The sequence below is a fragment of the Sarcophilus harrisii genome, chromosome 1, assembly GCF_902635505.1.
Source record: "Sarcophilus harrisii chromosome 1, mSarHar1.11, whole genome shotgun sequence".
Taxonomy (NCBI): Eukaryota; Metazoa; Chordata; class Mammalia; order Dasyuromorphia; family Dasyuridae; genus Sarcophilus; species Sarcophilus harrisii.
The window spans coordinates 55265978-55290383 of record NC_045426.1 but is presented as its reverse complement, the minus strand read 5'-3'; the positions used below and the strand labels follow the sequence as shown (position 1 = coordinate 55290383).

The following is a 24406-nucleotide window of genomic DNA, read 5'->3' as shown; positions in this document are numbered from 1 at the left end:
GGTGGGGATAGGGAGAAGCTGGCTGACCAGTTAAATTAGCCTAAGGCTGAAGGGCCTTTGACTGGGAGCTTCCCAGGAGGGGCAGTGTCTACCTGTTGGGGAACAGGTTTCACTGAGGGCAACTTAAGGAGGAAGGGAATGATCCTTGGCATTGGGATGAAATGTCCTGAGGGACTTGTTAGTAGTGAGTAAATGACTTGTATTTATTGGCTTTGGGAACAGTCTAGAGTCCTGCCAGGCAGCTGCTGGGCACATTGCTCCCAGGCCCTCCAAGGCTCACCCAGGGCATAGCTGGATCGGTCATCATCTGCTTTACCCTAGCCATACCTCCCATTAGTCCCTAAGTACTTAATAAGTGACCAAGAATTACTGAACACTTATTATATTATTATACTCTGCTCAGTCCTGTAGTCTTGGAGCTGGGAAAGCCTTCAGAGGTCTCCTAAGTGAATTATTTAAGATCATAGAGCTATTCATTTCAATTCAATCTTTCTATATTTCTGTGTCTCTTTGTGTATCTGTATGTATGTATTTATCTAGTTACCTACCTACCTGTCTTTCTTATTGTGTGAGAGGCCCTATTCTTGGTGGTTTTTTCATATTGAGAAAATAAAGCATAATCCCTACTCTTTGAGGAGCCTAAAATGTAGGGAAATGACATAGAATTATGAGATCCTTTGTCTTTCTTTGTCTCTTTGTGTCTTTCTGTCTCTCCTCCCTAGAATGTAAGCTTCTGGTGGTCTGCCTCGGTGTCCTTAACTATTAAAATAGTAATATTAGTATTACCTAGCTCTCATGGTTATTGTGATGATCAAATGAGCTCTTTATAAAGCACTTAGTACAGTCCCTGGCACATAGTAGGCATAATATAAATTCTCATTCCTCTTCTTTCCCCCGAGATTAATAATGCTTATTGATTAGTTGGTGGATTTAGAGCTGGAAGAAACTCTAATCTAACCCCATCTTTTTGTAGATTTAATCAACCCATGAAGTTAAACAAGTTACGCAAAATCTCTAGGTTATAAAAGGCTGGGCTGGAATTTGAACCTCAGTTCTCTGACTTATATACAGAATTCTGCTGGTCTTTTTCAGAAGAGCCATGATAATACTGGTGTGGACTCTCTGTTCCTAGGGGATAACAGACTGTTCTCCTTCTCTCCAGACTAGAATTCCAGTTTCCCCAGCCCAGTGTGTTTGTTCCTTTTTCTCTGCCTGGGAGATAGAAAGAATATTATCTCTTTTTTCCCTACAATCAAAAGAATTATTAGAAAATATTAACATGAGGGTAGAGAGGAAAGAACAGTGGGCTAGGAATCGGGAGATTTTAGCCAGAGCTGACTTTATTACCAGCTTGCTTTATCAATATGAAGAAGCATATTTTATTCCTTGGATGTTTCTTCATCTGTTAGGCAAGGAAAGGTGTGTGTGTGTGTGTGTGTGTGTGTGTGTGTGTGTGTGAGACATAGTCCTCAGATGTTTGAATATGAAGACCTTTTTAACATCTACAAATTTTGAGGATCTACATAGGATGGTAGATATACATTGATGGGAAAAAAATACTCAGTGACAAGTGCTGAATTCAGTAACAACTTGAAGTAAACTGAGTTTATTAATTAAATTAATAATTTCATAATTAATATCAAACTTAGATGCGAAATTTGCCTATTCTCCAGCCATTTATTTTATTAGAGTTAAAGAAAGAGGGAATTGCCGAAGCTTGGTGGCCAGATAGGGTCACAGACCTCTTGCACTACCTGAGCTTCGCTGAACTGAGGCCTGTAAGTGTAAGGACCCGATAGATAGCAGGGATTCAAATAATCTCCTCTCCTACTCTCCGTTCACATAGTCAGACTCTCTAGTTCAGCAGTTCTCGAACTTTTTGGTCTCAAAACCCCTCCATGTGATTAAAAACTTTCAAGTACCCCAAAGAGCTTTTGTTTATATCTTTTAGTATTTACTGTGCTAGTAATTAAGATAATATAATTATATTATTAATATAATTTAAATAATTCATTAAAAATAACAGAAATCCATATCATATTAATATAATTAATATTTTTAGTGAAAAATAACGATTTTCCAAAACAAAGGAAAAAGAATGACTTGGTTTCGCATATTTCTGCAATTCTCTTTATCTTTCATATAACTGCTTAAAATAATCTTCCTAAAATCAAAGGCTTAGCTATGTCATTGCCTAACTCAGCAATCTTAAATAGTCTGACAGCCCACCTTTTCTGAATTACAGTATAGACCTTCATAAGTTCTCCATTTTGGCCAAAGAGGCTTCCTTGCTTTTTGTATGAGGTTTCATTTCTTTGCACAGCTTGTCCCACCTGCTTAAAATACACATCGTTCTCATCTTTCCCTCTATAGATATCTAACTTCCTTCAAGGCTCATTTTTGTTGTTCAGTCATTTTTCAGTCATGTCTCACTCTTCGTGACCCCATTTGGGCTTTTCTTGGCAAAGATACTGGAGTGGTTTGCCATTTTCTTCTCCAGTTCATTTTACAGATGAAGAAACGGAGGCAGAGTTAATTGACTTGCCCATGGTCACACAGCTAGTAAGTGTCTGAGGCTGGATTTGAACTCCTGCTTCTAATTCTAGTCTTAGCTGTCTATCCACTGTGATACCTGGCAACCCCAAAGCTCAATTTAGGTATCACCTTCTGTAGGAAACCTTCTTTGATCCAATTTAAAAAATATATATATACCTATTATTATTGAGTTGTTTTTCCTTAAATCACCTTCATTTTATTTTATTTATCTTCATGTTTATATTAGTAGTACAGTTCTTCTCTATTGTAACTGCTGAATTTATACTTGTTAAATTGAATATGGCCTCTTAGAGCTGGAAAAAATCTTAAAGCCCCCAAAGTCTTCATTTATTCAACACTTCCTCTGTGCTCCTCCCTTTCCTCCTTATAGAATAATTGATGGTTACTCCCTTCACCGCCTCCATCCACTACTCCCATCCTGGCCCACACCCCAGGATAGGGACAAAAGGGGCAGAACCCTGATTTTTCTGAGGCAGAAAATCAAGGACAGCCTCCCTCCGCCTCCCCCCCCTTTTAAAACTATAACAAAACCTAAGACTACAGAACAACAGCTTAGCTTGTTTTTTAATGTCCCAAGGTCTCCTGAGCTGAACTCTAGTTTATGCTAAGAGGGGCAAGAAGCATAAAAAAGGCAGAGTGGACTAAAGACATTTCTTTTCCTGGCTTAGTAACATGCTAGAACTCCCACTGGCCTTTTAGATTTAAGGTCATTTAAGGACCGGGTAAATGTTAGAAACACCCTAATGGTCTTTTAATAGGCTCCTGTTTTGTGTGTGTGTGTGTGTATGTGTGTGTGTTTCTGTTCCTTTCTGTGTTATGCATAGAGACTAAATAGCTCATAAACACGAGGCCACATCCGGTCCCTGCACCTGACAAGCCCAATGTCTCCCAGTGTGCACCAGTGTGCACGTCTCCCTCTCTCAGGGAATTAGTCTGGACTTGGCAGATTAATTTTGAGAAAAGGAAATGGGAATGGGCAGTACAAAGAATGGGGAGATCAGCAAATTTGTAAGCCCTACTTCTGGGTCACCCCAGGTGTCCCCATCCAAGTATGGGCTGGCTGTAAGATTCTAAGAGGAGGAAAAAAAATTGAAAAAAGGAAATCCCTAAGTGGAATTAGTTTTTACTCAGCATGATGTGATGGAAAAAAGCCCTGGAGAATAGATGCCAAGAAACCTAAATTCTATCCCAGCTTTGGCGTTTATTTACTGTGTGACTTTGAAGAAGAGATTATACCTCTCTGAATCTGTAAAGTGAGGTAGAAGTCAGGGAGCAGATCAGGGAGAGCTTTTGGCATATTTGATAGAGAGATAGTTTTAGGGGAGGAAGAAAATCTGGATTAAAATATCACCTCAAGGTGCTTTCTGATATTGTTGTAAGCAGGTTGTTCTGAGAATCAAATGAAAAATATTTTAAAAGCATTTTGCAAACTTTACAATACTATAAAATACTTAATATCATTATAGTTATAATTTTTAGTAATGTTATTACTTATACAACATATAGGGTGGTTGGGAAGGAAGCACTTTGCAAATCCTTTAGGGAAATAGAAATAGGAAAATATTAGTATTTCCATAGCTTTATTTGGGGAAGGGAGGGCTAAACGGTTGGGGAGGGGGAGAGAATTTATTTTGTCATGTAATGTGTTCATCACCAAAATAGATTTAAGAGTGCAAGTCCAGCACTATGGAGGTGTGGATTAACTACTTCTGGGCACCATGCCTACTGGGTAGCTGCCATCAGGTGCCCAGTGAGGATAATTTAGGATCTTGGGAAGACTTTTTCCCCCTGAGGTTGTATGAAACAAAGGTAAAATAGATGACCTCACTTGGGTTTTTGCTTTTACCATAAAAATTTAATCCTCCAGTGAGAAAGTGCCGTGACCATCTTCCCAAATCACTCACGCCCATAATCTTGAGTGTTCCCTTCAGTTCAGACTAAACATTCCTAGTTCCTTCAAATACTCCTCATATGGCATGAGGCATTCATTTACCATCCATTGGCATCTCCATTTTCCTTTGACTTTTCTCCCCAAAACAATACTATTATGTGAAGAATCAATCATTTCTTCAATGGGATGAACACCCTGGATCTATGCTTCTATCATTTTAGGTCAGTTTTCAGCTATTAAGCACTTTGTGTGCCCATTGGCACTATGGTTGGGAGTGGAGAGACAAAGTAAAACAAAAGCTTGGCTAGACCTAGTGCCAGGAGTTTGCTTGAGGCATTTAAGTTGATTTGCCCTGGGTCACGTGACTGGTAAAGATGCCATGGAAGCAGTAACTGAACCCAAGTGCTGCTAAATCCAAGCCCAGCAACTCTATCCCTTATAAAGTACCTAATAATGATGATGATGAGAAATGAAATGAACAAACTCATCCTATTTCTCCAGCTCCCTGAGAGCCAGGACTCTGTGTTTATCCTACTCACTTGCATGTATGCTTGATAGCTACTGGACGCTCAATAAATGTCTGTGGAGGATTTTAAAGTCAAGAACCGTGAGGGACACTGATCACTAACATAGCATCACCTCCCCCAACAGGCTCTAAGGTCATGCCATTCATCATTAAAAGTCACTGCCCCACAACCCACAAAAGCCAAGCTGTCTTGCACCACCTGGACCTTGAGCTGCCATGTTTCACGGTCCATTCTCAAGGGGGCATTCAAGCCTTTGTACTATTTCTTGCAATGAGTGAGAACAGGACTGGAAAGGATGGTTAAGGTGGTATCGTGTATATGTTACTTTGTGTCTACATGTTTCTATGTCCAAATGCATTTTGGTGGAAGGGCTGCTCAGTAGATTGCCTTTTTCCCCCAGAAATAAAAGCGCTCACTCTTTGGTTGTCTCACGATGATGCTGCCCTCTGGTGGAGACTTCTGATCCAGTGGCTGCCCCACACCTTTTTCCACCTGGGTTCCTTGGCCACTCCCAGGTAGCTTTGGGAACTGGGTCATACCCCTTGGAGAACTGCTTCTGCGTTCATGTGGAGCAGAGTGGTCCTTCAGAAAGGGGCTTAAATTCCAATTTCTTTTTACTTAGTAATCTTGATTGCCATTTAATTTCAATGTGGGTGACCTTGGTTGCCGTTTAACTTAGTTGAACTTTAGTATTCCCTTTATGCAAAAAGAGAGGTATTGGACTAGGTGACCTCTAAGTTGGTCCCTTCTAACAAGAAATTCAGCAATAAAGCTAATTATCGTGGCTTGATGTTTCTTAAGAGTCCATCTCCTTTAGAGCTTTCTCTTGTCCTTTTCTGGGGAAGAGGGTGTAGAAGGAAGGTTGCATGGGGGAAGTATTATGGATTCTGTCCTTATTAATATACATTGTAATATATAATATACAATATGTATCCCTGGCGCACCCCAGCCCAATTGCCTTTCCATACATGCTTGGATACATAAGATACATAATCTTCCCCACAAGACCATATCCAAACTCTTTGAGGGAATCCTGAATACCTTTGTTAGTTGCTCAGTTCACACTCATGACAAAATAGATGGGACTTATGAAGATTAAATCAATTAAGCAATTATTAATGCATACCTAATATGGGCAAGTCTCTTTACCTGGGAAACAGAGAGATTCCTACCCCAACTGTGGGTTCTTTGGACTTTGGATAGTGGGGGTAAAGACTATTGTCAGTCACTGCACTCCAAGAGCTTTGCACAAATTCTGGCATACAATGTTTGTCAAATGAATAAAATCATAAGCATTGGAAAAACAAAGAACGTTTTCTTTGTAATTAATGTCTATTCTAGGACAGGATAATGCTATAGAGTTTCCACATATTTTTGCCCTAAACTTTGCCTCAAAATGCCCCAGATAGTCACATAGGATGTTGGCTTACAGTGTTGGAAGAAAAGACATTTCAAGATACTCCTAAATTTTAGCCTACATGTCACAAAAGAAACTCATCTGAATTTACTTTTATGTCTTTCTAGCACTTTTCCCTGGAAGAGTATGTCCCTGTTCAGAGCCTATTTCCTCCCTGTTCCTTCCCAGATTATTCAGCCTCATTGGCCATTTCCTTCCCTCACCTGCCATTCCACTTGCACCTATTTGGTATGACCCTCATGTGATATTCTATGGTCATTGACTTCTGTTGTGATTTAACTTGACTGCTATTTAAGTGGCTCTTTTTGCTTTGCTTCTCGAGGGGGGGGGGTTGCAAAACTCTTTAAGGGCATTGACTAGCAAACAATCAAGAAGCATTTATTAAGCATCTACTGTATCCCAAGTGGAAGAGCATTTACAAATATCAGTAATGAGACAATCTCTCCACATCAACTATATCGTATTTGCTCCAAAGAGGGGATGCGGGAAAACTGGGACATTGATGCATTGTTGGTGGAGTTGTGAACGGGTCCAACCATTTTGGAGAGTAGTTTGGAACTATGCTCAAAAAGTTATCAAACTGTGCATACCCTTTGATCCAGCAGTGTTACTACTGGGATTATATCCCAAAGAGATTATAAAGAAGGGAACGGGACCTGTATGTGCACGAATGTTTGTGGCAGCCCTTTTTGTAGTGGCTAGAAACTGGAAACTGAATGGATGTCCATCAGTTGGAGAATGGCTGAATAAATTGTGGTATATGAAAATTATGGAATATTACTGTTCTGTAAGAAATGACCAACAGGATGATTTCAGAAAGGCCTGGAGAGACTTACACGAACTGATGCTGAGTGAAATGAGCAGGACCAGGAGATCATTATATACTTCAACAACAATACTAGATGATGACCAGTTCTGATGGATCAGGCCATCCTCAGCAACGAGATCAACCAAATCATTTCTAATGGAGCAGTAATGAACTGAGCTAGCTATGCCCAGAAAAATAAATCTGGGAGATGACTAAAAACCATTACATTAAATTCCCAATCCCTATATTTATGCACACATGCATTTTGATTTCCTTCACAAGCTAATTGTACAATAATTCAGAGTCTGATTCTTTTGTACAGCAAAATAATGTTTTGCCATGTATACTTATTGTGTATCTAAGTTATATTTTAATATATTTAACATCTACTGGTCATCCTGCCATCTAGGGAGGGGTAGAGGGTAAGAGGTGAAAAATTGGAACAAGAGGTTTGGCAATTGTTAATGCTGTAAAGTTACCCATGTATAAATCCTGTAAATAAAAGGCTATTAAATAAAAAAAAGTATTTGCTCCAAAGTATCAAATAGTACATTTTCTCTTGGTGTGTTAAGGATGGGTTTCTAGGGTTTTCTTACTATTCATGTTTTTAGGTATTAGACATAGCTTTGACTCAGTGGGAATGGGGATATGAGAAAAGGGAGATGCTTCTATGAAGCAAATCTAATATAATCTTGAAATTGAAGATTCCCTAATGGCTCCCCAGGAAAAGTATGGGAATGTTGAAAAATAAGAAAAGGTTGATGAAGGTCATAAACAAAGAGGTATGGAGAAGGTCGGGAGGAAGTGATCAAATGATTCATACTTTCTTGACTCCATTTTCCATCTCTGAAAAATGAAGACTATTGGACTAGAAGATTGCTAAAACTTTTTTGAGCTCTTAACATTCTGTCATTCAAGGCCCACTCCAACCTTGAGGTTGTTTCAAATGTCTTTTCTCCTGAAGGAGCCTATGGTTTTGGACTGCTCCTGTGAACCTCAGTTATTCAGGTTAAGGCACTTGTCTGCTGTCTCCCAACCTGTGCACTGCCTTCCCATTCCTGGAGGGCTTACCTTTATTTTCTGAAATTCTTTCTTTTTAGATTCACCTTCAATACCAGCTTTGCCATCAAACCTTCCCAGATCCCTGTGGTTAGTAGTTCACTCCCTCCACAGTAACTTTGTTTGTGTAGTTATTGATGGTCATATTTTCTCTGCTTATAAAGTCCTTATAGATGGGACTGGTTCACCTTTATTTTTGTATCTCCCAAGGCTTAGTACAGTCCCTGACATACAATAGATATTTAATAAATGTATAACTCTGATTCAAGAAAGGGAAGTGCTTGGACTTGAGAAGGGGCCTTTTAAAAAACCTGGGTCTGTCAATCACCAAGCATTAACTTGTCATCTACTGTGTGCCAGGGATATAAAAGCCAAAGAAAGCCCACAAGGAGCTTTCAGTCTGAGGGAGACAGACTAAACAGCTGTATATAAACAAGACAGAGGCAGAGAAAACTGGACATAAACTCAGAAGGAAGGCACATGTATTAAAGGAAATCCAGGAAAGACAGGGACAGAGGGAGAAGAAGAGAAAGACAGGAGGGAGGGAAAGAACGAAGAACTAGAAGGGGAAGAGGGAGGAAGAGTGAGAAAGAGACAGACACAGAGAAAGAGAGAAGGGAGAGATAGAGACAGAGTGAAAGAGAGAAGGGAGTGAGGCAGAGACTGAGAGAGCCAGAGGGAGGAGAGCGGTAGGTAGGCAGTGGCTACATTCAACCAGTTCTTGGGATGAATATAAATCTTCATCTTTCTTTGTGCCGCCTATAAAAAAAACAAATATGAGTACAGCAAATGACTGAAGGGGCTGAAAGATGGGGGTGAGAGTGTGGGAGAATCTTAATCTCAGGATGGTACAGCTCTTGTGAAATTTCCTATTTTCAGTGGATTCTGGAATACAGTCCCATGTTCAGCAAAGGTCTTTGTATTTCTTTTTAAGAAATTCTGAATAAAATCAGATTTTCTTTTAGATTTAGCTGCATTTCTCCCTTCTGCCCCAATAGCTATAGAAGCTTGCTTGCCAGACGAACTAGTTGAGTGAGCACTAAGATCAGCCATGAAAGGCAAAAGTGACTTTGTTGGAAAAGCTCTCCCTGGACACAATACCATTACTATAAGAATCACTGTCCCAGGGTTAAAGACCTTGGATTTATATCCTGTTTTTTTGTTTTTTGTTTTTTTTTAATAACAACCTGTGAGACAGTAGTAGAGTAGTAGTCTATTCTGTAGTAGAACAGTATAGAGAACTGATCTTGGCCCAAGAGAACTTGGGTTCAAGTCTTTCTTCTGATACATACAGCTGTGGAACTTAAGGTAACTTATTTTACCTCTATGGGTTCAGTTTCTCCATATGAAAAAGTGAATGCGTTATATTAAATACCTACCGAGATCCCTTCTAGCACTCAGGTCTATGATTTGCTCATTGCTCACCCATTGTTAGCCGAGTTGGCCAGTGCTCTTTGATTCAGCCACAAGTACGCAAAATGCCAAGGACATTTATTTCATTTGAAGAGGCTAATACTGTAGGTACTCTGAGTCTTGAAGAATGGAGGAGTAACTTGCTTGAAGTCACACAGCAGCCAAGAGGGGGCTACCAATTTTGTTATCCTCTCTTTCTCAGCACTTATTTGTATCTCTGCCAAAGTCAGAAGGCTGAACCAATCTTCCACTGGAAGAACTCTCAAGATCCCTTGCCATGGTGATTTAAACAATTAAACCAAATGAACAGATCTTCACAAAATACCTATTTATAGCCATATAAATATATGTAAATGTATACATAATTTATATAATTATATAATAAAACTATATTAAATATATTAATATTTACAAATAATATATGTATATATATAAATATGCCTATTTATGTGGAAACATCTGTTATAGGGGCTGGGAGAATGTACAAAGAAGACCCGATCCTCTAGTGAGTTTCAATCTTTTTGGTCAGAGGTGACTGAGACAAGTGGGAAGTTTAAAAACAACAACAACAACAAAATAACCCAGACAACATTTAAAAATCTAGATGGCAGTTCAAGAATGAGATGTCATAAGACCACATGTGATGAATTTCAAAGACAATTAATGCTGAGACTTTAGTGGGTGAGGGTGTTCAGTAAAGCCTAAGACATTAGCTTATGTACGTGTTTATTACTGATTTTTTTCCTCCGGAAATAAAGCCAGGTTTTTTGTTTGACTTCATAGACAAGTCTGGGTTGAAATTAAGGACAAGTACAGAGTGGCCAAGTTGGCATAGATAGCACCCAACTATTAAATTAGACCTAAAACACTACCACTCTTTGCCTGGGTTATGTAGCTCATTGAAGGTAGTTGGGATTCAAGAGAAGGGTGTTCTAGGCCCAACTCAGCCTATGCTGAGAAAAAGTAAATCATGACTCAGTACTAATCAGTTTTTATGATCTTAAGTAGTTCACTTTGACTTAAAGTTATCTCATTAAAAAAGGGGGGAGTCTTTTTTCATTATAAAAGATAAGGACTCAGTGATCCCATCTAGCTCTAAATGTATATTACATCTCTGAACCTTGGTGAGTTTTCTTTTGCTTTTTGGGGTTTTTTTAGTCTATTAAAAAAAAGAAGATGGGAAAGGATTGTTTCAGTGATCTCGACTAGTGGCAACAGTAAATCATAGAATAATTCACAGATGTTTATTGAAGATTTATTGAGTGAATGAATGAATGAATAGATCCAGACCCCATAAATTCCTTAGTCCAACTATCTCACTATAAATTTAGCTTAAAATCTTCCAACAGGCAGTCTACATCGCTCACCATTCGCTCAATCATTCCCAACCATTTACATGGTATCGTGTAAGGACAGCCAGGTGGCACTATAGTACACAGGGTGCCAAGCCTGGAGTCAGAAAAGTTCATCTTCCTGAGTTCAAATCCTACCTCCCACCCATCCTAGTTGTGAGACCCTGAACAAGTCACCTAATCCCATTTGCTTCAGTTTCCTCATCTGTAAAAATAAGCTGGAGAAAGAAATGGCAAGCCACTTCAGTGTCTTTGCCAAAAAATAAACAAACAAAAAAACCCAAATGGGGTCATGAAGAGCCCGGACACAAATGAAAAACAACTGAACTGAACCGGAAAGGACAAGTGGTATTAAGCAGTTTTTAATATTGCTATAGCCTCTAGGGCAGGGATTAAGAGGGATCTTTTTTTTTGTTTTGTTTTGTTTTGTTTTGTTTTGTTTTGTTTTGTTTTGTTTTGTTTTGTTTTTTTTAGAGGGAACTTGTTGTAGAGAGTACTGCCTCAGGAATCAGGAAACTGGATCTCACATTAACTAGCAGGATGACTTTGAACTAGTTCCTTTACCCCGTTGGGGTTTAGTTATTCCCCCTTCTATTAAAATGAGGGAGTTAGACAAAAGGATCTCCAAGGTCCCTCCTGGCCCCAAGACTGTGATTTTAAGTGGATGAGGAGATTTGCTTTTCCCTACCCTCTCCATTCCTTTGAATTTTTTCTTGGTTCTTTGAGAATTTCTTGTGAATGCTAATACATGGAGAGAAGACTCTAAAAATGAAGAATTATATATTTTAGTAACTGCAAAGTAACTCTGGGATTTCTGCCAAGGAAAATAGCTCAGTTTCTAGCTGGAGAACAGCTGGGAAATGGCATGATTCTAGAATGTGTGTAAAAGGGTACTTGTTTCTAAGCCTTTCCTCGCCAAGATTTCAGAGACACTGCTGCCATGTAAGATACTGTCGAAGGAACCAGCAGGCAAAGTTGGAAGTGAGCAGATGGACTCGTCAGGTGGGCCCTGATATGGAAGGGAGAGACTTATCCAAAGATCAAGTTGTGAATTGGAGAATTGTAGTAGTTATGCAAAAACCCAGAGACCTGGGCTTTTACCCCACCTCTCCCTCTAAGAAGGAAAAAAAAAAATCTCTCCTATATGAAACTTAGTATTACAAAAGAGAATAAAAATCCTCATCTATGGTGGGGTGTGGGACCCTGAAGAAGAGATTTTTAGAAGCCATTTTCAACTTCAAGATAGCTCATTTAATAAAAGTGAATTGGGCTATGAATATTCTTGTTAGCAATAACAGGACTAGTAATGGAGTCACTTTGACCGTGGGATCACTTTGTCCTGAAATGCAGATATTTGAGATCAAAAAGCTGAAGGATTTGGGGCAGCTAGGTGGCACAGTGGATAGAGCACCAGCCCTAAAGTCAGGAGGACCGGCGTTCAAATATGAACTTAGACACTTAACACTAACTAGCTGTGTGACCTTTGGCAAGTCACTAACTCCAATTGCTTCAGCAAAAATTTTAAAAAATTAAAAATTGAAAAGCTGAAGGATTTTAATTTTTACAAATGGTAGAAGCTTAAATTATTTTACTTATGGATTCAACTTTGTGTCTTTTCATGCATAGCCAAAGGCAAACAACAATGCCATCATTAATAAGGAAAATGCATTCTTCAACTATTGAACATATTAGTGGGGAATGAATGGGCAGAACAGCTAGGATTGTTTGGAGTCAGGAAGACACAAGATAAAATTCTGCTTTAGACTGTGGACAAGTTACTTGGTTGCTGCCTGCCTCAGTTTTCCTTACTAGACCTCAGAGGGGTGAAGGAACTTGTTCAAAGTCATTTATCGTGAAGATCAAGGTAATCATGTGTAAACTGTTTGCAAAGCGTGATCTGCGTGTAAACTATAATTACTTTTAGTCAGGAACTTAGTGCTGCCATTGACTCGTTGAAGGGGGTCACATCCCTTCTTAAGTCCTCAATTTGTACTTTTGTGGAATGAGTGGGCTAAGACTAGTTGACCTCAAAATTCCCTTCCAGCTCTCATGTGTTTTATTCTCTTCCCAGGGATTATGAGGATCAGTAAATCAGTAGCAAAGCTGTGGGAAGCTGCAGTAAGATGACTTTTTAATTACTTTTTGTTTCTGACTACATGGAGGAGGAGTATGAGGGGGAGGAAGAGGAGGAGGAGGAGGATGGGGCCCACCATTGTGTAACAGAAGGACCTATTTTTGGTGTTGACGGGAGAGCAGTTAGAAAATAGGATGATTGAGATGGCATTTTTTCCCTCCAATTCTCTTCTCGAAGGTGCTGGCAATTTGCACCCACTTAACTGTCATTACTTAAAATTTAAGTCTTGTTGGGAATCTTTCAAGTCAAAAATGCCATGCCATCAGTGTTAATCCTAGTAAGGTCCTTAGAGAGCCTCTGTTAACCCTCCTCATTTTACAGAAGGAGAAACTGATTCCAAAGGAGAAAAGGGGACTTACCCTAGTCACATAGCACTTGTGACAGGAATGCATTTCTTTTGCTTTATATTTTCGGGTTTTTTCCCAGGTTCTTTCTTTAATATTAATAATTTGATATTAGTAAATATTAATAGCTAGCATTTAAGATTTACAGAGTGCTTTACAAATATGTTTTATCCTCATGATAACCCTGGGAAGTAGCTGCTATTATTTTCATTTTATCAGTGAGGAAAATCAGAGTTTAGGGGTCCCCCAGCTAGTAAGTAGATATGTGAGGCAGGCTTTGAACTTGGAACTTCCTGATCTCAGGTCTAAAGTTCTATCCACAGACAGCACCAACTAATGACTTCCCATTATTAGAAAATACCGCCTATTTGAACATTAAGGCCTAGGGGAACAGTGAATTTTGGCATTGACTCACCAGTATATCGGCCTGTTTTATTAGACCATGAGCTTTGGGAAGGCTGGTGTGCCTAATACCTCAGTTTCTTTTCATCATTTTGTCAATGGCAGTATTGTCTCCGGGGAAAAACATTGGCTTTGGAGTGGGAACCTCTGGATTTGAATCCCAGTTAGACCAAGCACTTAAATCTCTCTGGGCTTTGTTCTCTTTGACTGTAGAAATGGTTGGACTAAATGACCCCTAAGATACTTTCTAGCTTTGGAGTTTATGAGCCTGAATTTATTTTTTTTAGAGCTTGATTTTACAGGCAAGAAAACGGAAGCCTGGGGAAGTAAAGTAATTTAACATGCTCAAGGTCATGCGACCTGCTGGTTTTCTGAATATTTTCATATGGGAGAGGGGCAGAAAGTCTCAAGTTGAACCTTAAAAATGAAGCGTCCTGAAGGCCGGGAACCTTAGGGGTGGGTGCTTTGTATTTTCTTGTTAGCTGAGAACACAAAAGGAGGCGACTTGATTTAGTGAAAGAATGATGAAGTTTGAGTCAAAGGAGCATTTCTGTTACTGTGCAACCCGAGAAGTCCCTTTACTGGGTCTTAAATCCGTCATGTCTAAAATGAAGGGAAGGTCACCTCCTGGGAGAGAGGTGATGGACTCAGTGGACTGAAGGAGCACATCCATTTCTGGAAACACCAATATGGGGATTTGTTTTGCTTGTGACTATTATATTTATAATCAAAGATTTGGGGGTTATTTTATTTAAAATATTTTTATTTCCACTTCAGGGAATAGGGTAAGTGAATACTTTAGTTAAAAAAAAGCAAACTAAAATAAAATTATATTAAAAATGAAATTAGTAAAGGAACTTGATCATCCTTGTCTAGTTATTTCAGTTCTATCTGACTCTTGGTAATCCCATTTGAGTTATTTTTGGCAAAGATACTGGCGTGATTTGCCATTTTCTTCTCTGGCTCATTTTACAGAGGAGGAAACTGAGGTAAACAGGGGTAAGTGACTTGCCAGGGTCACACAGCTATTAAGTGTCTGAGAGATTTGAACTCCACAAGATGGTTTCTTGATTCCAGGCCCAGCATCCTATCTACTACACCCTCTAGCTTCCCCAGGGATTTGATCACTAGCGTTTTAATCTTAGAATCCTGTAATGTATCGTTGTTTGTCCTTCTTTCTCAAAAAGGACCATGACTTCGTGGAGGGGATGCTATGACAAGCAAATGAGTTGGATGTAAGTGAGGGAGGGCTGGCCAAGGTCTGCTGCCTCATTTTCCCCTTCAGATCCTTCTGAGTCCAGTGGCCAGATATAGTTCAAGACCACTGGCCCTGGACACAATGGATTAAGTCAGCATTCTCTCAGTCTCACTGAAATGGTAGTAACGAGCCAGAACAAAGGTGGGGGGATTAGGGCAGAAAATTTAGGAGATGCTGATGGCACCATCCTGGGAGGGGACGGCAATGGCAGCATTTATTCCGTCATCTCCAGTTATCAGCTCCCCACCTCCCCAGGTAAGCCTGACATTGTCCCTCTCTCCTGTCCTTGCTCCGGTCCAGGTACAGAAATCATGAGTAGTGGCAATGTAATAGTGTGTAATAGTGTAATAGTGTGTTTACTCTGTAATAGTGGCAATAAGTCTCTTTGACAGGAGACTTGGGCCCTGGTGAGGACAGTCAGGGGGGAGATGGGAAATGAGGGAAAAGGGAGTACATACTGAGAGCAAAGAAGGAAAAATTGAAAAAAGAATTGCATTTTCCCCCTTTCACCTTCTTCCTCTGGGGGTTTCAGGGATCTGTGTAGGGAAGTTTGGCTTCTTCCTTTGCCTTCAAAGCTCTCTTGAGCTCATAGAGGTTGTGATTGTTTTGCTATCTGCTGTGGAGCAGACCCAGGCAAGATTTCCTGAAGTTGAGGGGCCAAACCTTTGTCTCCTGGAAGGCAGACGTGTGTCTCCGTGTTGGAATCACTTCACTTTGGAATCCCAGGCTTTTATTTTCCCTTATCCCCTTGGGGGGGATACAAGGGAGTTTGACTTTTGGATTCTGCCTGCACTAATTGATACTGTAAAAATAACCCATCATTCTTCTGGTCTGATCTGGGCGGTGTCGGAGCATTGTTTTAACATCTCCTTCTGACCATTTGATTGTTATCTCTTAAGTACCATTGTGGCATTACTCAATAGAGTATAATTGGAGGATGTGGGACTCCAGGTCCTTAATAATAAAGATGTTTTTCATTGAATGACCTCTATTTTCTTCTTTCTCCCCACCCAATCACCCCAAGTAGAGACACCCCTCATTCTTCTGCATTAGCTTAGGCTTCATGTTTCAGTAATACAACTCAGCAAGAGTTTGGTTCAGGAACCAATTTGGGAGGGCGAATTTTGGTGAGAATGAGCTGTGGACAAACTGCTGTTCTTGACGCTGCGCTGGGTCGGGAGTCGGAAGAGCCAATAAATAGTCCCCACTGCGGCTAGGAGGAACTGGGATATTCAGATTGGGAGAAAAAACTGTAGGGAACAAAGTAGGTGTATTTCAAGAGAAGGCTGGACTTTATAGCTGAACTCAAAATAATGGGTAAAATGGTAAAGAAAAGCAGATTCTTAACATACCTAAGTTAATTCGCAATGAGTCACTCTAAAATACAATGGGCTACCTTAGAAAGTTGAGGGGGATCCATCCCTGGATATTTTCAGTGACCACTTTTTGAGGATATTCTAGAGTGAAGGTGTGTATTATTAGGCTTTATTGTTATTTGGTCATTTGGGGTCATAGCCAACTCTCTGTGACCCCAAAGGGGATGCTCATTTTCTTGTCAAAGGTACTAGAGTGGTTTTTACTATTTTCTCTCCAGCTCATTTTACAGATAAGGAAACTAAATCAAAGTTAAATGACTTGCCCAGTGTCATACCTTATTATACACACACACACATACACATATATATATACACACACACGCATACATATATATGTATATGTATGCGTGTGTGTGTATAGTTATAGTATATATCTCTAGCTATCTATCTACATATATATATGTGTGTATGTATATATATATATATATATATGTTATAGTATAACCTTATAGTAAGTGCCTAAGGCTAGATTTGAACTCAGATCTTCTGACTCCAGTATTGGTACTTATTCACTATACCATCTAGTTGCCAGATGAGATGATCTCTTAAGTTGCTTCTTTCTCTGACTCATTCATGTGGTGACCTCAGGGAAGTCGTTCCTTTAGAATTTGGTCTTTATCAATACTTTAAAAATTACCTTCAGGATACCTCTGTTTTTTGCTCTATAAAATAAGACAAGGAACTAACTCTAAAATTCTTTGAGTATAAAAAAAAGTCACCCAAGTACTTTGGTTTTCTCTCATCTAGTTTAAAATGAAGTCTGTATTTTCATTTTTTTATTATAGCTTTTTATTTACAAGATATATGCATGGGTAATTTTTCAGCATTGACAATTGCAAAACCTTTTGTTCCAATTTTTCCCCTCCTTCCCCTCACCCCCTTCCCCAGATGGCAGGTTGACCAATGCATGTTAAATATGTTAAAGTATAAGTTAAATACAGTATATATATATACATGTCCAAACAGTTATTTTGCTGCAAAGAATCAGAAAGTCCATATTTTCAAAGAGAAAATAGATCTCAAGGATCACCCTTGAGAGGCATCATGGTATGGTGAGGAAACAGACCTGGTTTAGAATCCCATTACTTATGTGCCCTTCGGCCAATCAGTCACCGTCTCTTAAGCCTCCTGTTTCTGTTTGCTGTTTTATAAGTAGAGGGGTTGAAGTAGATAGCTTTTAAGAGCACTGTGATCCAATGAGAATGTGAGAAAATGAGGATAGAATGATCTAGTGTAACAGCAGAGCCTCTGGATCTTGACTCTCACAAGCAAGAGGGTCTTTTTTTGAATTTTATCCATGTGTGAGGATGCTCCCTTCTATCCCTGGTGAAGATCTTCACTTCCTTTTTAGATACCCCTGTACAAACAGGCTTCAACGTGGTTGCCACAGTGGAACACGTCTCAGATGTCACTTGACGTTTCACAATGGCCCAGGATGTACAAGCTGTTCAGGGTCCTAAAATCTCCTTTGGCCCATTGAGAGCTGGCCCCATTGAATTCAGCCCTATCTGCAGAGGAGAATGTTCATTTCAGAACATGGCTCTTCTGTCTTTCCCCAAAGCCTGCTCTGCAGTGACTCTGTATAGCCCCATTTCCATAGTCCTCTGCTGTAACTGCCCAGACTTCCCAAATTAGAAAAACATAGTGAAATGGGGTGATAAAATGCAGGAATATTTTAAGGGAGCTGGGAAGGAAGGAGGAAGGTAATTGAATTTCTTGGTTAATTTATATGCTGCAGCAGATAATTATCAGGAATGGACCTTAGAGACAGATAGGTGGGGTCTCAGTCTCCATCAAGTGACTCTTTTCCCATTCCTTTATGCCCTTGCAGAGCCACAGGCCTTTAAATTGATGTTCATTGATCTTTCATGCCTTTGACCATCATTCAGTGAATTCCAAGGCCAAATCCCTGAACCTTTGACTCCAAGCCTTCCAGAGGGAATGAATCGATTATTTCTCCTCGTTCCTGTATCTAAGAGCATCCCACAATCATAGCTTTAGAGCTGAAAAGACCTCAGTGGAGAGCTGGTCCAGTTGAGGCCCAGAAGGTCAATAATTGGCTCAAAAAGTCATATAAGTATTCAGCAAATGAACAAGATTTTGAATTGTAGTCTTCTGACTTCTGGTGTATCATTTAATCTCTCTCTGTCTCTATCTATGTCTCTGTCTCTCTGTCTCTGTCTCTCTCTCTCTCTCTCTTTCTCTCTCTCTCCCTCCCTCCCTCCCTCCCTGCCCCCTCTCTTTTTCTCTGAGGCAATTGGGGTTAAGTGACTTGCCCAGGGTCATACAGCTAGGAAATGTTAAGTGCCTGAGGCCATATTTGAACTCAGGTCCTCCTGACTTCAGGGTATTCATTTGATCTCTTTTACCCATTTTGCTCAGGTCTGACTTAAGTCCAGAGGTGGTTCTTTCTTTCCAGAGGAGAGGATCCATCCCTACTAATGTTCCTTTTCCCTTTCCCACTTCCTGAGGGATACTAGAGCCCCAGCGTTCACGGGGTTACAGAAGAAGGAAGAGAGGGGTTGGAGGAATGTCTAGCTTAACACTGTGTAGACCTCCTCTTCCTGAGAGGAGCAGTGGGCTCCCATCTCTGGGACTCACATTCTGTTGCTGGAGCTTTATGTCTTCCATGAAGACATTTCCCCCTGACCTCCTGCAACACTTGAGTGAATCCCATCTCCCGTTGCTCACTTCTTTCTGGACTTCCATTTCCTCATCTTTAAAGTGAGGAAATTTGACTCTGTGATTTTACAGGCCCCTTAGTGGAGGTTACCTCCAGGGCATGGATTCAGAACCTGGTCTATAGTTTCTTCTGTGAAATGAAGGGGTCAAACTAGAAGTGTCCTCTGAGGTCCCTTGTTACTCCAGATCCATGAACTAAGTCCACTGTGCAGGGATGCTCTGAGACTTAAAGCCTTGTGATGTTAGAAGAAATAAGCCTTGAGGTTCCAAAGTTCTGGGTCGAAGGCCTGCTGCTGCCTGTGGCGAATGGGAAGGAGGTAGCTGGTAGGACTGTGAGGAACTCTAAGCATGGGCCCCCTGCCTCTGGGCAGGTTCCAGATATCCTGCAAAGCCCTCCCCAACTTACCCTGAAAGGATTTATGGATGGGAAAGCAACCTGGTGCCTGGTACTCTGGTCCTGGAGGAAACTTTGTACTAAACTCAGGTCTTACAAAGACAAAAACAAACAGTTCCTGCCCTTAAGGATGTAATAGAGCAGACATTGTATAGATGGAACTTTATAGAAGGCCTCTAGGAAGCCGACAATCGATAACCTTGGACGAGGAACATTATATGAACTAGCCAGACATGTATGCACACACATAGACAAGAGTATTTATTTACACATGCATTCATTTATTATATTATTTCTCCACTTCAATTTTTAGTAGCTTGAGAGCATTTCTTCCATGTTCTGAAATTCTCTAAGACTCTGAAGATGTCCTGGCTAAATCCTGCTTTATGTTCATGTGAGAAATAGGGAAGGAAGCTGCATTCTGTGATTTTGTAATATATCCTTAAGATTTCTTTATAAAATTCTTATCACTCCCAATTGTTTGAATATATGCATATGGTGAGTAGAGGTCTATTGTAGGGAGGGAGGGAAGATACCATTATCAAGTTCTGTAGTATTTTTCACATTTTCTGGCTAAATTCACATATTTTTCTTTCTTTTTTTTCTTTTTTTTCCCCACCTCTAGAAGCCAAAAGAATGGCAACTAAGGAAAAGCTTCAGTGTTTGAAAGATTTTCACAAGGACATTTTAAAGCCTTCGCCTGGCAAGAGTCCAGGTACCCGGCCTGAGGATGAGGCTGAAGGGAAGCAACCACAGAGGGAAAAGTGGTCAAGCAAGATTGACTTTCTGCTGTCTGTGGCAGGTGGTTTTATCGGCTTAGGTAACGTCTGGCGTTTCCCATATCTCTGCTATAAAAATGGCGGAGGTAAGTATCATGTAGTAAATAAATCTCTTAGTAAGAAGAATAGAGAAATAAGAGAAATTATGTTAATGTGAAACTAGGCCTTTCCCCTTCCCTTCCCTCTTCACTTGACTTTTTCCAGCCACTGGCCTTTGTAAATAAAATATATGACAAGGATTGAACACAGCATTCACTTGACCTCTCAGTGAGTTGCATCGACTTTGTTGATTGTCCTGTCCCACTGTTGACCCTCTAAGTTTGCAACCCTTAAGCCCCCTAGATTGTAGTCTGACAAATCAATATTGATGAGACTAAAACTTTCCCACCTGATACTTGAGAAGTTTATTTCTTGAGCCCAAGTGGAACACTTTATATTTGTTAGTATTAAATCTCCTTCAATTTGGCTCAATGCCCTAATCTGTGAAGATATTTTTGGATTTTATCATCCATTTCATTATGTATCCCTTCTAATTTTGTGTTATCTGAAAGTGAGATGATATCATAAATGTTATTTCTCTAGAGGTACTATTCAATGTTCTAATTTTTTCTTCATTTTTCTTCAAAATTTATATTCCCAGTAGATTTCTGAATTCACTCTCAAGAAGAAAAGATAGAATAAATTAATTCAAAATACAATACAAATGAGTAATAGCCAGCTAAATGTGCTATTTCTTCCCAGAGTTATCAGCATTTTAAAAGAAGAGCTTGCTAACTAAAGGATCTTTAATGATAGAGTTTTAAATTGAAGGACATACATGCTAAGAAGAGATACTGGGGCAAGGGACATCTTTTGGGTAGACTTAAATCATATCTGATATAGGTAAAGGCCTTTCTCCTAGCTTAGGTGAGAATGGGTAACAACCCATTTGGGCATTTGTTCAATGATGTTGGGGATGGGAATTTAGCTTTCCTTATTGGTAAAATGAGGATCATAGCAACGTAATAATGGCTAACATTTATCTAGTACTTACTATGTGACAGGCACCTTGTTAAATGCTTCACAATTATCTCAACTAACTTACTGTTGGCTATTTTGAGGTAAGGGCTTTAGAAACCTCCAAATGCCATGGAAGTGCAAGCTAGGATGTATTCTTGGGAAATCAGAGGTCATTATTGATTGAGAAATGAGTTTTATCCCAGGGACTGGTTAGGAGAAAAAAAGCAGAATATTCCCATTTGGGGACATCCATGAACTTTGCAGAAGATCGCCTTGGGGAGAGAGCCTTACAGAATCCTTCTGTAACCTCAGTGTGGGCCTGGCTGGATGTTCAACAATTCTGCCCACTTGCTAACCTTCATAACCCTTTATAAACTCCAAGTGTCAGGCCTTCCTTCATGTAAGGTGGTCTTTCTTGATCAAGAGACCTTAGCATGCTCGAACCAACTTCCAGAATTCCTGTGACCTGTTGATGGGGACCGCCCTCTTTTTATGTTCTCTCTACAGGTGCATTTCTTGTACCTTACTTCATTTTCTTGTTTGGAGGCGGCTTGCCTGTATTTTTCCTGGAGGTTGTTATAGGCCAGTATACCTCTGAAGGTGGAATTACTTGCTGGGAGAAGATCTGCCCTCTTTTTAGTGGTGAGTATTCTGGTTTTAGCAGGGTCTGAAGAACACCACTGTGTTCCTTAGGAAAAATCATTCTTCCCTGATAGCATTGAGAGGAAAATAGACTAAGGATGGGTAGGAATGTTAGTGACCATTTCACTCAACTCATTCATTTTACAGATATGTGGAAACAAAGGCCCCCAAAGAGGAAGAGATCTGCTTAATTATTCTGCCAGAAATTAGAACCTAGGCTTCCCAACTCTTAGTTCTGTTCTCTTCCACAGAGCCATGTATTGCTGGATTTGTGACTTAGAATAGTTCTTGTATACTTTCCTTTATGGACTAGTGATTTGGGATTGGAGTCTGGGCCCTGTGATAGTTTAATACTTAAACCTCTCTAAGACTTGGATCATGAAATCATTATTTTAAGAGTTGGAAAGAACTTTAGAGGTTATTTAGAGGGCAGGCAGAGGAGAATAATAGGTTGATTCTTGACCTGGAGTCAGAAAATTACTGAGTTTGAATCCTACCTCAGACATTTACTCTTTGGACTTCAATTTCCTCATCTGTAAACTGAGGGACATCTAAGGGTCTTCTAGTTCTAAATCTGTAATCCTCTCTGTCCAGTCCCTTTATTTTAAGGAGAAAGCAAATGAGACCTACAGAGGTTAAATAATGTCCATGTAAATAATGTCAATGCCCAAGGTCGAAATAGCTAGTGAGAGAGATAAAATTTAAACCCAGGTACCCTACCTCTAAAATCTAGCACCATTTTTGTGGCACAGTGCTCCTTTTAATTTATTTATTTAATGAAATCTTAGCTCCTAATTACATATGAAAACAATTTTTAACATTCATTTTAAAAAATTTTTGTTTTCCAAATTCTCTCCTTCCCATCTTCCCTTTTTGGGATGGTAAGCAATTTGATAAAGGTTTTACATATTTAGTCATGCAAAACATTTCCATGTTGGTCATGTTGTGAAAGAAAACACAGATTAAAAAAAAACTTATAAAATGAAAAATAGTATGCTTCTACTACATTCATACTCCATTATTTTTTTCTCTGGAGGTGGATAACATTTTTTTTTATCATTTTTATCTGGAATTGTATTGGATTATTGTAGTGCTAAGAATAGCCAAATCATCCACAGATGATTAGTGTACAGTATTACTGTTATGTACATTGTTCTCTTGGTTCTGCTCAGTTCACTTTACATGAATTCATGTCTTTTTAATTTTTTCTGAAAGCATTTTGCTTATCATTTTTATGGCATGATAGTATTCCATTACACTCACATCACAACTTGTTCAGCTATTCCCCAATTAATGGGCATCCCTTCAATTTCTTTGCCATCACAAAAAGCACAGCTCTAAATATTTTTGTACAGTTACGTCCTTTCCCCTATTTTTAAAAATCTCTTTGGGATACAGAGTGGTTTTGCTGGATCAAAGAATATGTGCAGTTTTACAGCCCTTTGGGCATAGTTTCAAATTATTCTCCAGAATAATTGGATCGGTTCACAACTCCACCAACAGTTATGTTCTCTTTCATAACAATTCTGCCCCTGGCTCTTCACAGTGGGGGAAGCGTGGGATAGGATACATTTCACATTCTGAGAATCAGACATGAAAATAGAGGAGACAGCCCTTTGAAATGGATAAAGGGCTATATGAATACATGGATCACTGAGATCTGGACCAACTCAGGGTTAGTAATTTATAGTAGCTCCTTTGATATGGACAAGAAAGCATGAGGCTGCAGTAGAAAGGAGGCCAGGTGAGCTGCAAAACTCTTGAGAAAGCACTTAGTTCATGTCAAGAAGCTCAGGTTGAGTGAAATTCTCAGGTGTTACACTGACCACATTCCCAGAGCTGGAAGTTCCATTAACAAATGAGAATCAAGAGAAAATCAGGATCTGTGGTAGATAGAATGGCTCTGGGTCCAGATAGGCCCAGTTTCAAATCCTGCTTTTGGAACTTACCAACAGTGTTACTACAGACAAGTCATCTCTTCTCAGAACCTCAGTTTTTCTCACTTTTAAAATGGGAATGATAAAATCTGTAGCATTTAACTCCAAGGTGATTGTCAAGGTTCAAAGGTGATATTGCTGACTTTAAAGTGTCAGCTGTTGTTGACCAATTTGAGAATAAGTGCTCTAAAACAACAGGGTTTTTAATCTGAGATCCATGAACTTTAAAAATTTTATATGCATATGTGTATACACACACAGGCACATGTATACCATTTTTTCCATTGCAAAAACAAATATTTTATGTTGTGCATTTTAAAACATCATTACAAGAGGAATGCCTCAGCTTAACCAGACTACAAAGGGCTCCATGAATGTCCTCTCCTGAATGTCCAGTTAAATGAATAAAGTCTATTAGCGATGATATTGTGTAGAT

At 39.6% G+C, this 24406-nt stretch overlaps 1 protein-coding gene across 2 annotated transcripts in view; it reads left to right on the top strand.

Annotated features, from left to right (window-relative positions):
• Window positions 1-24406, top strand: part of SLC6A6 (solute carrier family 6 member 6) — a 137852-nt gene that overhangs the window by 44622 nt on the left and 68824 nt on the right. For both annotated transcript variants that reach the window (XM_031955803.1, XM_031955809.1), the window contains 2 exons: window positions 20239-20478; window positions 21899-22033. In XM_031955803.1, coding sequence (XP_031811663.1) covers window positions 20250-20478; window positions 21899-22033 — 364 coding nt within the window. In that variant the 5' untranslated portion in view covers window positions 20239-20249. The remainder of the gene's footprint in view (window positions 1-20238; window positions 20479-21898; window positions 22034-24406) is intronic.